This window comes from Aspergillus foveolatus (genome assembly GCF_047715535.1).
Source record: "Aspergillus foveolatus strain CBS 279.81 unplaced genomic scaffold BDW70scaffold_1, whole genome shotgun sequence".
Taxonomy (NCBI): domain Eukaryota; kingdom Fungi; phylum Ascomycota; class Eurotiomycetes; order Eurotiales; family Aspergillaceae; genus Aspergillus; species Aspergillus foveolatus.
Genome location: NW_027396065.1, coordinates 1,510,978 through 1,524,662, shown reverse-complemented (window position 1 = coordinate 1,524,662; position 13,685 = coordinate 1,510,978). Strand labels below are relative to the sequence as shown.

The window sequence follows — 13,685 nt, the reverse complement described above, 5'->3', positions numbered from 1 at the left end:
GATCAAGAAGTTGGCCATGACGGAGTACGAGAGGAGCATGGAAACAAGCGACGAGTAGGTGAGTTATGTGGTGTGGATCTAGGCCTCATATATATTCCCGAGTCATGCCAGGTCCCACACTCCGGTTTCTGCGACATACGCATGCAACAGAGAATTTGCGTCAGGCAATTGAAAGCTAGTCACAAATAAGAGATAAATTTATATTGAGCAGAAGCAAAAGGTTTGACTTCTCGATCCTTTGTGTTTATGTTGCCCAAACTCCAACCCGTGATTGATACTATATGGATCCCATGTACCCGTTCCATGCCAGCAAACAAGCAAATCCCAAACGCCTAAATGGCAGGACCAGTCCGTAAGTCTATGGTTTACAGCTTAAAAGGAAATCAAGAGATGTTCCCATCTCTTACTTGCGCAGATAATTACCGTATCAACGTCGTCTACCCTTTGCTCCTCGACCGGTCGTCCCATTCCGCCCATCCTTCTCACCATCACCATTCGCATTGGACTTGTCCCTTCCCGTGCCAGGACTCCGGCGCCGCATGGTCCCTGGTCCAACCGCAACGATATCCTCCTCGCTCTCGCTATCAGATATATCCAACAGGACAGGCATACGGAAGGACTCAATATCGTCGCCGCTTTTAGACAGCTCAATGGTTAGGACATCTGGCTCCTCATCTTCAGCATCAAGACGGCGCTGGTGGATCTCCTCTGCTGGGTGAATATCAAACTCGTCCTCGCGCTCAACGTAAATAACGTTTTCTTCGACCTCGCCGAAATCCGGGGCGAGTGCCGACCATTTCTGAGGCGTGACAATGGTCCAGGTGTAGATACAGCCGGACTCAAGGCCGCATGCGACAACGAAAGGGCGGGTTGGATGCCATTCTACGACGCCAAGTTCCTCACGGGGGCCTTCAAGGATCTTAACGAGTGAGCCGTGGCTGCGTTCCCAGACATAGATATCTGGGTTCATGAACGTGGATGCGGTGACAAATTCGCCGGTGGATGAGAAGGCGACATGATTCCAGCTGAGGCGGTTGACGACGTCTTGAAATTTGTGCTCTACTTGGAGTTTGATGTTGGTTGGTTCAAGGTCGATGCCGAGCTGGGAGAGGTCCGGCATGAGGATTGTGCGGATGACGCGGTCGGAGCTGTTGACTAGGAGGTCACGGCCATTGCTGGCGAGGCGGAGGAGGATGATCACACCGGCGCATAGTTTGGTGGAGTGTATTGTGGTGCAGGTTTGAGTTTCGATGATGTTGATCCAGCCTTTTGAGGTGCCAGCTATTATGTGGTTGCCGAGCGCGGTGAAGACGGTTACGCAGGTTGAGTGCTTTGCATCCTGAGCGGCTTGCTTGGCTGCGACAGCGGGGTCAATTTCTTCGTCTTTGGAGGGCGCGGCGCGAAAGGGTGCGGAGGGGAGGATGCGCTTTACGGGTTTCGGGGAGGAAATGTCGACAAGAACTGGCTGGTCTTCGAAAAGCGAGGCTACAAATAACAAGCTGCGTAGAAGAGGGTGTTAGCTCATCGTAGGTGCTGGCGCCTGCCCATGCGGCGGGCGAAACGTACTGGTTGTAAGGATGCAGCTCTGCAATATACACGGGAGCTTCGAAACGGACTGTGCGTACCCGCGAACCATCTTTCAGGTCCCATAGGATACACTTCCAGTCTTGAGAAGAGCTCAGAAGATAGCGACCGTCTCTAGACCAGCTATACAGCTAAAGTCAGTTTGTCCTTCTAGACTTGACCAGGCACATGTGCTTTACCTCAGAGATTGAATTTGCCGAATGTGACCTTTCAGCTTGCGCGCAACGCCATTTGTCTCAACATCGAATATGACGACAGTGCCATCCACCTAGAAGCAAGCCATTTTAGCACCGGCGTCTGTAATAACGAAAGCGAAGCAACTGACCCGTCCAGACGCCAGATAATCTCCTTTGCGATTGAAGCGCAGACATGTCGCGTGTCCACTCCCTATAATTTGAATCAGCAAGCCTCCCCGACTAATAGTACCCGCTACATAACATACTCAGCTTCTCTGATAATGTGTCTGGGTAGTCCTGAGCCAGGACGAAGGGATCGACAAGTGAGAGATTCATGGCGAGGTGCTTGAAGTTGGCTCAAGTAATAGCCAAGACAGAACGAAAAGAGAACGAACTAGAACAAATTCCCAGCCTAGGAAGAGGCCAGGAGAGAAGGGTGAGAGGGTACATCCAGCGAATCAACGACCGCTGACTTTCTGCACTGACGGGGGATATATTTACTCTTTGTCGGCTTGAAGCTCAAAAACTGGGGTGGTGGGCGGTGAGAGGCCATCTATAATCTCGACAAAAGGCTCCGCTATCTCCGCAAAGTTCTTTAGTTTGATTGGCTGAAACCGTGAGACCGCAGTTAGGTGACGGAGCTTTAGACAGCCCGCGCTAACCAGACTGCGGCTTAGAGAATTCACTCGATCCATCGCCGACATCTTTGACAACCTACTGCCTCCCTTTCGTCCCGACTCAACCCCCATCGCAACCCCGACATCGCGTTTATCGCGATACCCGCTCTGCGAACTCGAGTATCGCCACTGTTGACCGTGGTTGAGTCTACTTTTCGCCCTTTCCGAAACCGCGAAGTCGTGGACTGGGTCGCAGGCGCCCTCTGCGTGGCAAGGCTGCCAGAGGCCTTATACGGCCCTCTGCTCGCAACGTATCTCGCCGATCGATAGTTCTCACTTGGGAAATACGGGATAGGCCGCCAGCATCTTGTTTCTTTCGACCCCTAAAACCGTCATATCTCCGCTTCCGACTGACTTTCTCTGCCTTGTGTTTCTTTCGTTTACGCGCAGTCTTTCATCATGTCTAACGTCTACTTTCCCTATTCCAAGGCTCCGCTTAGGACCATAGCCGAGATTCAGTTCGGCTTGTTCAGTCCTGAAGAAATTAAGCGGATGAGTGTGGTCCATGTCGAGTATCCAGAGACTATGGTTAGTACTTTGTACTTTGTTTTCATTCTGCAACAAGATTTTGTGGGAAGATCTGACGCAGAAAAACATCATAGGATGATCAAAGGCAACGCCCACGTACTAAGGGTCTCAATGATCCGCGTTTGGGGACTATTGACCGACAATGGAACTGTGAAACTTGTGAAGAAGGTCAGAAGGAATGCCCCGGGCATTTCGGACACATCGAGCTTGCGACTCCGGTCTTCCATATCGGTATGTGATTTGGTGCAACTGAAGTTTCATGGATATATCTGACCTTTGACTCAGGATTCTTGACGAAAATCAAGAAGTTGCTTGAGACGGTCTGCCACAACTGTGGAAAGATCAAAGCCAACACGGTTAGTCATCCCTTACGGGATGGCAAATCTATATGGCGACGTGTGCTGACATAAAACCAGTCTGATCCGAAGTTCTTAGATGCCCTGCGGATTCGGGACCCGAAGCGCCGGTTTGACCATATCTGGCGACTCTCGAAGGATATTCTGATTTGCGAGGCTGACCCACCACCGGAAGACGACGAGTACGGGAAAGAAAGTTCGAAGCCTGTCAGATTGCACGGCGGTTGCGGCAATGCGCAGCCCACTGTTCGAAAGGAAGGAATAACGCTCGTGGGGACGTGGAAGCCATCGAAGAGCATGATGGATGAGATGGACATGCAACAACCCGAGAAGAAGATAATCACTCCGCAAATGGCGCTGAATATCTTCCGCAACATCTCTCACGAGGATGTTCGCATCATGGGCTTGAGTAATGACTATGCGCGTCCCGAGTGGATGATTCTCACCGTCTTGCCGGTTCCACCTCCTCCCGTTCGCCCAAGTGTAGTTGTTGGAGGTAGCACTTCTGGTCAGCGTGGTGAGGACGATTTGACCTATAAACTGGCTGAAATCGTCCGAGCAAACCAAAATGTCCAGCGTTGCGAACAAGAAGGCGCGCCTGAACACGTTGTGCGCGAGTTCGAGTCTTTGCTACAGTACCACATTGCTACTTACATGGACAACGATATCGCTGGTCAGCCAAAGGCTATGCAGAAGTCGAACAGACCTGTCAAAGCGATTCGGAGCCGTCTCAAGGGTAAGGAGGGCCGTTTGCGGCAGAACTTGATGGGGAAGCGTGTAGACTTCTCTGCTCGTACTGTGATTACTGGTGATCCAAATTTGTCGCTCGATGAAGTCGGCGTTCCGAAGAGTATTGCCAGAACACTGACCTACCCTGAAGTTGTTACCCCTTATAACATCGAGAAACTGCAGCAGCTTGTCATGAACGGTCCGAACGAGCATCCTGGGGCACGATACATTGTCCGAGATAATGGCGAGCGCATCGATCTTCGGCATGCAAAGCGTGCAGGCGGGCAACAGCTCTTGTACGGCTGGAAAGTTGAGCGCCATCTCATGGATGGGGACGTGATTCTGTTCAACCGACAGCCGTCCCTTCACAAAGAATCCATGATGGGACATCGTGTTCGCGTCATGCCTTATTCAACTTTCAGACTCAATCTTTCTGTCACCAGTCCATACAATGCTGATTTCGACGGTGATGAAATGAACTTGCACGTTCCGCAGAGTGAAGAATCCCGGGCGGAACTTCAACAACTTGCACTGGTGCCGCAAAACATCGTGTCTCCTCAACGAAATGGACCCCTTATGGGTATTGTGCAGGATACGCTTTGCGGTATCTACAAGATCTGCCGTCGCGATGTCTTCCTGACCAAAGAGCAAGTGATGAACATCATGATGTGGGTTCCTGACTGGGATGGCGTTATTCCACCACCTGCGATTTTCAAGCCCAGACCCAGGTGGACAGGAAAACAGATGATTAGCATGGTGTTCCCGTCGGGTCTCAATCTCATGCGCACTGATTCTAAAGGCGCAGCTCCTTCTTCTGAGAAGTACTCTCCTCTCCAGGATGGGAACGTCCTCATTCATGAAGGCCAGTTGATGTATGGGATGCTCAACAAAAAGATCGTTGGTGCGAGTGGAGGTGGTGTCATCCACATCATCTTCAATGAATATGGGGCAGATGCTGCTGTGGCATTCTTCAACGGCGCGCAGGCCATTGTTAACTACTGGCTGCTACACAACGGTTTCAGTATTGGTATTGGTGATACTATTCCCAACGACCAGACTATTCAAGCCATTGAGGAGTGTGTGCGCAAGCGGAAACTGGAAGTTGAGGAGATTACTGCCACTGCGACCCAGAATAAACTCGAACCCCTTCCCGGTATGAACGTGCGAGAAACATTTGAGAGTAAGGTCTCTGTCGCTCTCAACACGGCGCGTGATGAAGCTGGTACTGCGACCGAGAAGAGTTTGAAGGATTTGAATAACGCTGTTCAAATGTCGCGATCTGGATCTAAGGGTTCTATCATCAACATCTCGCAAATGACTGCTGTCGTCGGTCAGCAGATGGTCGAAGGCAAGCGTATTGCTTTTGGTTTCAAATACCGCACTCTTCCTCACTTCACAAAAGACGACTATTCTCCAGAATCTAGGGGCTTTGTGGAAAACTCATATCTTCGTGGCTTGACTCCGACTGAATTTTTCTTCCACGCTATGGCTGGTCGAGAAGGTCTCATCGATACTGCTGTCAAGACTGCTGAAACTGGTTACATCCAGCGTAAGCTAGTTAAGGCTCTTGAAGAAGTTATGGTCAAATATGACGGCACCGTCCGTAACTCTCTGGGTGACATCATTCAGTTCATTTATGGAGAGGACGGTCTCGATGGCGCACATATTGAGCACCAGAAGGTTGATATTCTTACATGTTCCGATGAGAAGTTTAAGGAGCGGTTCCGGATTGACCTCATGGATCCTGCCCTCAGCCTAGGCCCGGATGTACTGGAGCAGGCCAATGAGATTGCTGGAGATGTTGAAGTCCAAAGGTACCTGGACCAGGAGTGGGAAGAGTTGTTGAAGGCTCGGGAAGTTGTTCGCCATGTCGCGAAGGGCACGGAAGATTCAATGCCACTTCCTATCAACATTCAGCGGATTTTAGAAATGGCTCGAACCACTTTCAGAATCCGCGAGGGAACGATGAGCGATCTGCACCCAGCGGAGGTTATTCCCCAGGTGCAATCGCTTCTCGATAGGCTTGTGATTGTGCGTGGTGATGATCCCATCTCAAAAGAGGCGCAGGAGAGTGCGACTTTGCTATTCAAGGCACAACTACGCAGTCGTCTTGCGTTCAAGAGACTGGTAACTCAGTATTCTATGAACAAATTGGCCTTCCAACACGTTCTTGGTGCCATTGAATCGCGTTTTGCTAAGGCAGCCGCCGCTCCTGGTGAGATGGTAGGCGTTCTGGCAGCTCAGTCAATTGGTGAACCGGCCACTCAGATGACATTGAACACTTTCCATTTCGCCGGTGTCTCGTCCAAGAACGTTACACTTGGTGTACCCCGTCTGAAGGAAATCTTGAACGTTGCGACTAACATCAAGACTCCCTCTATGACGGTTTACCAGGAGCCTGGAAGGGCCCATGACAAGGAGGGAGCTAAGCAGCTTCGAAGTGCCGTCGAATACACAAACCTACGGTCCATTACAGAGGCCACGGAGATCTATTATGATCCAGACATTCAGACCACGGTTATTGAGAATGATCGCGACATGGTAGAGTCATATTTCATCATTCCGGAGGATGTTAACGACGATTCTTCTCGTCAGTCCAAGTGGCTGCTCCGTATCATATTGAGTCGTGCCAAGCTTCTCGACAAAGGACTCACTGTGCAGGACGTTGCTACTAAGATCAAGCAGGCGTATCCGAGGGACATTGCTGTGATTTTTAGTGATAACAACGCCGACGAGCAGGTCATTCGTATCCGCCAGATCCAGGACTATAAGGAAGATGAGGATGACGACGATATTGAGTACGATGTCACCTTGAAGAAACTTGAACAACACCTTCTGGACACTCTGAACCTTCGCGGTGTTCCTGGTGTTGAACGTGCTTTCATCAATGAGAAGAAGAAGATCAGGGTACAGGAAGACGGGGCCTTGACGGATGAGCAGTCAGACCCATTGTGCAGAGAGTGGATCCTTGAAACAAGCGGCTCATCCCTCGCTGAGGTTCTCGCAATTCCAGGTGTCGATGCCACTCGGACATACTCAAACCAGTTCATTGAGGTTTTCGAAGTGTTCGGTATTGAGGCTGCGCGGGCAGCCGTCCTTCGCGAGTTCACGGTGGTGTTGTCCTTCGACGGATCCTATGTTAACCATCGTCATTTGGCGCTTTTGGTGGATGTGATGACTATGCGTGGCTATCTGACCCCGGTTACTCGCCATGGAATCAACCGTGCCGACAATGGTGCACTTATGCGCTGCTCCTTTGAAGAGACTGTTGAGATCCTTCTGGAAGCTGCCGCTTTTGGTGAACTTGACGATTGCCGCGGCGTGTCGGAGAACCTAATTCTGGGGCAGATGGCTCCTGCGGGCACAGGGGAGTTCGATATTTACCTTGACCAGAATATGCTGAACACTGTCGTATCGAACAACGCTCGTTATGGAGTCATGGGAGCTTTGGGAGCAAAAGATGCGATAATATCTGATGGCGCTGCGACCCAGTATGATACCGGATCGCCTATGCAAGAAAGTGCCTACATTGGAACTCCTGATCCCGACTCGAACTTTTCTCCAATCCGCCAGGCGGGCGCCGAAACCCCCGGTGGGTTCACCGAATACCAGCCTTCTGGTGGCTTTGGTGGATTCAGCCCTGCAGCCACCAGCCCGGCAGGTTACTCGCCCAGCAGTCCCTTCAGTGCCAACCCTACATCGCCTGGCTATTCCCCAACCTCCAGCTACTCCCCCACCTCTCCTGGCATGGGTATCACAAGCCCGCGCTTCATGACATCCCCGGGTTTCTCTCCCGCCAGTCCGTCATTTGCACCGACATCCCCGGCCTACTCGCCTACATCGCCAGCTTATGGGCAGGCTTCGCCGACGTCGCCATCGTACTCTCCAACCTCGCCTGGGTTCTCACCAACGTCGCCGAACTACAGCCCTACATCGCCGAGCTTCAGTCCAACTTCACCTGCATTTAGCCCAACGTCGCCAAGTTATAGTCCGACTAGCCCGGCTATCGGTGGTGCTCGGCATTTGTCTCCAACTTCGCCTACTTCTCCGAAGTACACACCTACGTCTCCCGGATGGTCACCCACGAGCCCCCAGACGTACTCTCCCACGTCACCCAACTTTGCCGGCTCACCGACTTCGCCCGGTGGACCAACATCCCCTGGTTACAGCCCGACGTCGCCGGCATTCAGCCCTACGTAAGTCAACACCAAATACCGAGATTGTTTGGCTGTACTAATCATTCCTACCAGCTCTCCTCGCCAGTGAAACTAAAACTTCTGCTAATGGTTTGTTTCTGGCGTTTGATGTATTCTTGTACTATCACTTTTCGCATTCAATTTCCCCTGAAACAAGAAAAGAAAACATCTTGCATCTTCCCGCGGAATTGGTTGGTTATATCTTCTGCAATTTGGGCATGCTTAGCCTCTTTTCAGCTTCTTCGTTCCTCCCCTTCTCCCTTTCCCTTTTAATGTATGTGATCTATCTCACGTCCTTACCTGAGCCTCCTGTCGATGTTTATTCTTTCCAGTCAGACCCGTGAGATTGCGAACAAATCCCCACGGGATGGCGATGTGTTACGTTGCGTTTCTTTTTCGGACGTCGAATGGCAAGCGATTTTATTTTAGAACCGAGGACCCTTGGGTTATTTTCTCGAGCCGGACGTTTCGAGAAGCGAAGCGATGGTTGCTGTTCTTTTTTGTTGTTTCTCCTCGGTTTGCATGGAGACGAGATTGTTAGTACCGCGCGCGACGGAGTTCTCTTTTTATCTTGTACACATTCTTAGAGAAGATAGTCCTGGGTTGGAGGGGAGGGAACGAATCACGTCAAAACAAATTGAAAATGAAAAGACCTGAGACTTTGAATGAGTAGTTCGATCTGGTAATCTAGAAGTATTCCGTAGACTGCCTGCCAAGAAATCGGCGAAATAAAGCTCCGCAACGCCAGGTGGCCGATAGTAAGAGGAGCTCCAGCGCTCACCATGACCCTCGGCTGACGGCACAGCTTCATCCATATTTCCTTCCAATATCCGCCATTGGACAGGTAGTGAAGTGGTCGCCATGCGTTTCACCTTGCCGACACCTATACAGTTTCCCCTAGCAAAATGAAGAACCTGTGGCTATGGCACTTCCTGCCCTTGGTACTCTGTAAGTCCCCGCAAGTGAGCTAGCTGGCGAAAGATGGGTAAAGGCTTTTCGCTAATACTGACCTTTCTCGCTCTAGTGTTCCTCTGTACATTCGCGCTTGATATCCACAACGAATATCCCCTTTCAGATGTCACTCGGGGTCCACCACATCCTTCCGGTGATACGTCCAACTCCGACGCTCCTCCAAATGGTAGTCCCTCCTCCGCGCTGATTGTTCACTTTGGAGCTGCTTCCTGCTGACTCTCATATCGTCCCAGAGCACGTCCAATATGCTCTCAGAATCCTACGCGAGGCTAAGATACCCGTTGTCCCGTCGGCCGGGAAGCCGTCAGGTTTCATCGGCTACACCTGGTATTATGCGCAAGAAGCCTTCCGGATACTGTTTATGAATGGACCACCATCAAGCAGCGGTGCGCAGAGGAAAATACATCCAAGTATTGCCAGAGCGGTCGACGCCCTTAAGATTGCGGCTGTGGAGGATCACGATCCTGACGCGATGTTCCTGCTAGCGGAAATGAACTTTTACGGCAACTTCTCCCACCCCCAGGATTTCAAGCAGGCGTTCCACTGGTACAAGAGACTGGCTTCGTGGGACGGAAATAGCACCGCTCAGTATATGCTTGGTTTCATGTATGCCACAGGGATTGGTGGTGGTGTTGAACGCGATCAAGCCAAGGCTTTATTGTACCACGCCTTTGCTGCAGAGGCCGGAAATACGAGGTCCGAAATGACTCTTGCCTATCGCCATCACGCTGGTATTGGTACTCCCAGGAATTGTGACGAGGCTACCTACTACTACAAACAAGTTGCGGATAAGGCTATTGACTACTACCGATCCGGTCCGCCTGGTGGTCACAGTATGGTACGCGAATCATACCGCTGGGCCGACGAAGAAGGCGGCGTATATGGTGAAGGTGCCAGCGCATCCAGCTCCGGACCCAGTGCACTTCGTGATGGTTCAAGTTCGACTGAAGCCAGTTTAGAGGATGTCCTTGAATATCTCGATCTCATGTCTAGGAAAGGGGAGGTAAAGGCGACCTTTAGCTTGGGAAAAATGCACTACGAAGGCACAAAGGGCCTCCCCAAGAATTATAAGAAGGCACTGAAGTATTTCAAACAGGTGACTAAACGGTACTGGAATAAGGACAATTCGCTGAACCCAAACCACCCAGCCGGGATTGAGAAACTGGCATCCAAAGCAGCAGGCCACGTAGGCCTAATGTATTTACGCGGCGAAGGCGTGGAGCAAAATTTTGAAACCGCTTATACCTGGTTCAAACTCGGACTGGCCAACGGGGACGCACTCTGCCAACACCAAATCGGGCTCATGTATTTGCATGGCTATGGAGTACAGCAGGACGCTTTCAAAGCCTCTTCTTATTTCAAAGCAGCGGCTGACCAGGATTATCCGGCAGCAGAAACTCGCTTAGGTGCGTTATTCCTGGATCAAGGAGATGTCGCTACAGCTACCAAATATTTCGAACTTGCTGCTCGTTGGGGATGGATGGAAGCATTTTATTACCTTGCAGAACTAGCCAACAATGGCGTTGGCCGGCAGAGACATTGCGGACTCGCTGCGTCGTACTATAAAATGGTTGCAGAAAAAGCGGAAGCAATCCACTCCTCTTTCACAGAAGCCAACGCCGCTTACGAGAGTGGTGACAAAGAGCGAGCATTCATCCCAATGCTTATGGCTGCAGAACAAGGGTACGAACATGCCCAGGCTAATGTGGCATTTATTCTCGATGAACAGCGTTCATTGTTACCATTGGAGAAATTTCTACCTGGATTGAGGAAGTCCCGGTCCCCTCTGCTTAAGAACGCCGCTTTGGCTCTTATTCAGTGGACTCGCTCAGCCAAACAGGCCAATGTCGACTCTCTGCTGAAAATGGGCGACTATTACTTAAGTGGTAATGGCATTGACATTGACACCGAGAAAGCTTCCACATGTTACCACACGGCTGCTGAAGCCCATTTCAGTGCGCAGGCGTATTGGAATTTGGGGTGGATGCACGAAAATGGTATTGCCGTTGAGCAAGATTTTCACATGGCTAAGCGCTATTATGACCTGGCTCTGGAGACGAGCAGCGAGGCTTACTTGCCTGTTAAACTGAGCCTGCTGAAACTGCGGGCACGCAGTGCATGGAACCGGCTCACTAACGGGAAGGTCAATTCCATTCGCGAAGACGACGGTACGAAACATTATTCCCAGATGCTAGTCTGCTGAGAACACTGCTAACACTTCGTAGAACCCAAACCCCGGCGCACTTTCAGTGAGTGGATTGCAGCGTTCATTGAAAATGATGAGGAGGAAGAAGCCAACTATCGTGCACAACTATATAAGCATGGCGAAGAGGACGACGACGATATCTTGTCGAGTAGTGAGCATCACCGTCTTGATGATCATGAGGATGGTTACTATGACGACCTCGAGCTTGATATTGACGAAAGTATTCTGGAGGGCCTCATCATTTTATCGTTAGCTGCGACCCTCATGGTCTTGGTGTATTTGCGACAGCAACGTAATAACCGCCAGAGACCAAACGATGACCAAGGCGCGAACGCAGCAGGACAGGCCAACGCAAATAACCGAGGATTCTTTCCTCGCCCTGGGGATCCCGAGTTTGCCCAATGGATGGCTGGGGGAGTTGGTCATTAGCGGTATTTTTGCCTTAGCTCTGTATATCTGTATGTTATGATATTGAGCTATTTTATGGATTAAATGATCGTATAGCGTCTTTTCGTTCCCTGGGTTCCTCTAAAAGATTTGCATGGCCTTGAACCAGAGCTAAGACGTCATTGTACCTCTCCTTATCTTATATCGATAAGAGATAAGGCATTTGATTCTCCAGCTTCGCTTCCGCCATCCACCATCAGCTGAATATGTCCCACCATTCCATCTTCACATTACCGCGGTATCTAATCCCTTAAATCATGTAATATATTAAAAACAAGAGTTGTTATAGAAAATGGCTTCTTCTATTCCCAATGGCAAACGTCGTCGGCTCGACCAGGCGACAACCGCTCTCTCCAAACCATTCAAGTCTCCTCTCCGCAGACCTACTCCTGCAGTGAAAGACGAAGTTGCATCCCCAAAAACTGAGGGGATGGCAACAACTAGTTCTTTCACTAAGACAAACACACCTGATGAGCAGGATGGCAGTACTGCGCTTCCTATTTCCAGCTCAAAGAATGCACTCCCTATACCACCACCAACCCGCAAAAGAACGTTGCCTGGGCAGGGTCTTACGCCCGCAAGGAAGCCCGTACCCTCAGACCCAGAGGTATTGGATCTCCAGAAACGACAACGCGAGCTACAGTCACGCTTGTCGAGCTTGCGGTCCGACCTCGACACCGTCCAGCAAGCCCTTAGGATAGAGTCGTCCAGTAGCGACGAGGAATTGGAGGCACTGATTATGAAGTGGAAGAAAGTTAGCCAGGATGCAGCAGAAGAGGTGTTCTCTGGTGCTCAGGAGCGAATCTCGCGCATGGGAGGCGTCAAGGCGTGGCGGGAGCGAATGAATAATAACGATGCTCGGTGGGAGCAGGAGGAGATGGAGAACTGGTTCGGCAATGTGGATGCTGGTGCGCTTGATATGGATGAAGATGAATTGCAGGCCCGCAAGGCTGAGTTGAGGGAGGAGATGGAGAGGAAGAATGTGAAAGAGTCTAGCGATGGTTCTGAGGTTGCTTCTCTCTTCATTCTCTTAATGGCATATGCTAAGCTGATAATCTTCAGGAGTTTACTATGGATACGATGCTCAAGATGCTCAACATTGAGCTTACGACAATCGGCTACGACAAAGCGAATCAGAGGTGGATTACGGGATGAGGGGCTTCGAGCTACGGTACTGATATTCTCACGCTTCGATGTGTTGGAGCATGGTGTTTAATCTAGGTGGTTTTTTTATTCTTACTTCTGATGAAAGGGCAAATAAGCAATTGTTGTGTTGTACTAATACCATTCATGCTTATCAGCATATTCAAGCACAAGTCACTAAAGCAATAATAATTTCCAACACTGGAGGCCTCTTCAAATGCGTGACAAAGAATCACTATGACCAGATGAGCAGCTGGACTTCTCCATCCGGACCACGTGCTATCACGGGCAGATTTGGCATATGTTGCAGAACTCCATCGGCTTGCCTCCAATTTCACCTCAACTAGGTTCCCAGTGACATAGCAGCAGATCTGCTTCAACTCGGTATCTCCAATGCGATTCAGAATTCCTTAAGTCTTGACGCTAACTTTCAGGTCATCGACCTCATTTAAAATTATAGTTCAGTTCAATTCAATCTGGCTGTTTCAACATGCTCAATGGCAACGGATTATCCAACACTGGATCTTGAGAACATCTGAATCCAGTCCAGGAAAGAGTGGGTATAGCGAACGGTAATCTGTCTCTGTTTAAACGCATATGCATACTCTAAGAGCTTTCTGTCCTCGTACGCCTTCTCTGCCAAGGTCAGATTTATTGGCATTTTTGTGTCC

At 50.3% G+C, this 13,685-nt stretch overlaps 3 protein-coding genes across 3 annotated transcripts; 2 read left to right on the top strand and 1 right to left on the bottom strand.

Moving 5' to 3' along the window:
• Window positions 1–242: 242 nt before the first annotated feature.
• On the bottom strand, window positions 243–2,238 carry BDW70DRAFT_6893 (Set1-mediated histone H3-K4 methylation subunit Swd1). Its single transcript, XM_073744594.1, has 5 exons — window positions 2,027–2,238; window positions 1,910–1,971; window positions 1,764–1,852; window positions 1,567–1,707; window positions 243–1,499 (listed from the first exon to the last, which is right to left on the bottom strand). Exons 1-5 carry the CDS (start codon window positions 2,094–2,096, stop codon window positions 428–430), a joined length of 1,434 nt encoding a protein of 477 aa, XP_073601457.1. The 5' UTR covers window positions 2,097–2,238; the 3' UTR covers window positions 243–427.
• A 598-nt stretch (window positions 2,239–2,836) lies between these two features.
• Window positions 2,837–8,316, top strand: BDW70DRAFT_155307 (DNA-directed RNA polymerase II subunit RPB1; the record flags this gene model as incomplete). The annotated part of the gene is made up of 5 exons (XM_073740018.1): window positions 2,837–2,965; window positions 3,040–3,196; window positions 3,251–3,321; window positions 3,382–8,246; window positions 8,301–8,316. 5 exons carry the CDS (start codon window positions 2,837–2,839, stop codon window positions 8,314–8,316), a joined length of 5,238 nt encoding a protein of 1,745 aa, XP_073601456.1.
• Window positions 8,317–9,151: 835 nt separating this feature from the next.
• On the top strand, window positions 9,152–13,026 carry BDW70DRAFT_146644 (ubiquitin ligase complex subunit HRD3; the record flags this gene model as incomplete). The annotated part of the gene is made up of 7 exons (XM_073738606.1): window positions 9,152–9,194; window positions 9,271–9,384; window positions 9,452–11,386; window positions 11,444–11,841; window positions 12,047–12,109; window positions 12,161–12,880; window positions 12,934–13,026. 7 exons carry the CDS (start codon window positions 9,152–9,154, stop codon window positions 13,024–13,026), a joined length of 3,366 nt encoding a protein of 1,121 aa, XP_073601455.1.
• Window positions 13,027–13,685: the final 659 nt, after the last annotated feature.

Coding starts and splice junctions, on each gene's coding strand:
- BDW70DRAFT_6893 (XM_073744594.1), bottom strand. CDS start 2,096: ATGAATCTCTCACTTGTCGATCCCTTCGTCCTGGCTCAGGACTACCCA. Junction 1,853..1,909: donor ATTATCTGGCGTCTGGACGG/GTCAGTTGCTTC, acceptor GCTTGCTTCTAG/GTGGATGGCACTGTCGTCAT. Junction 1,708..1,763: donor CGGCAAATTCAATCTCTGAG/GTAAAGCACATG, acceptor TTAGCTGTATAG/CTGGTCTAGAGACGGTCGCT.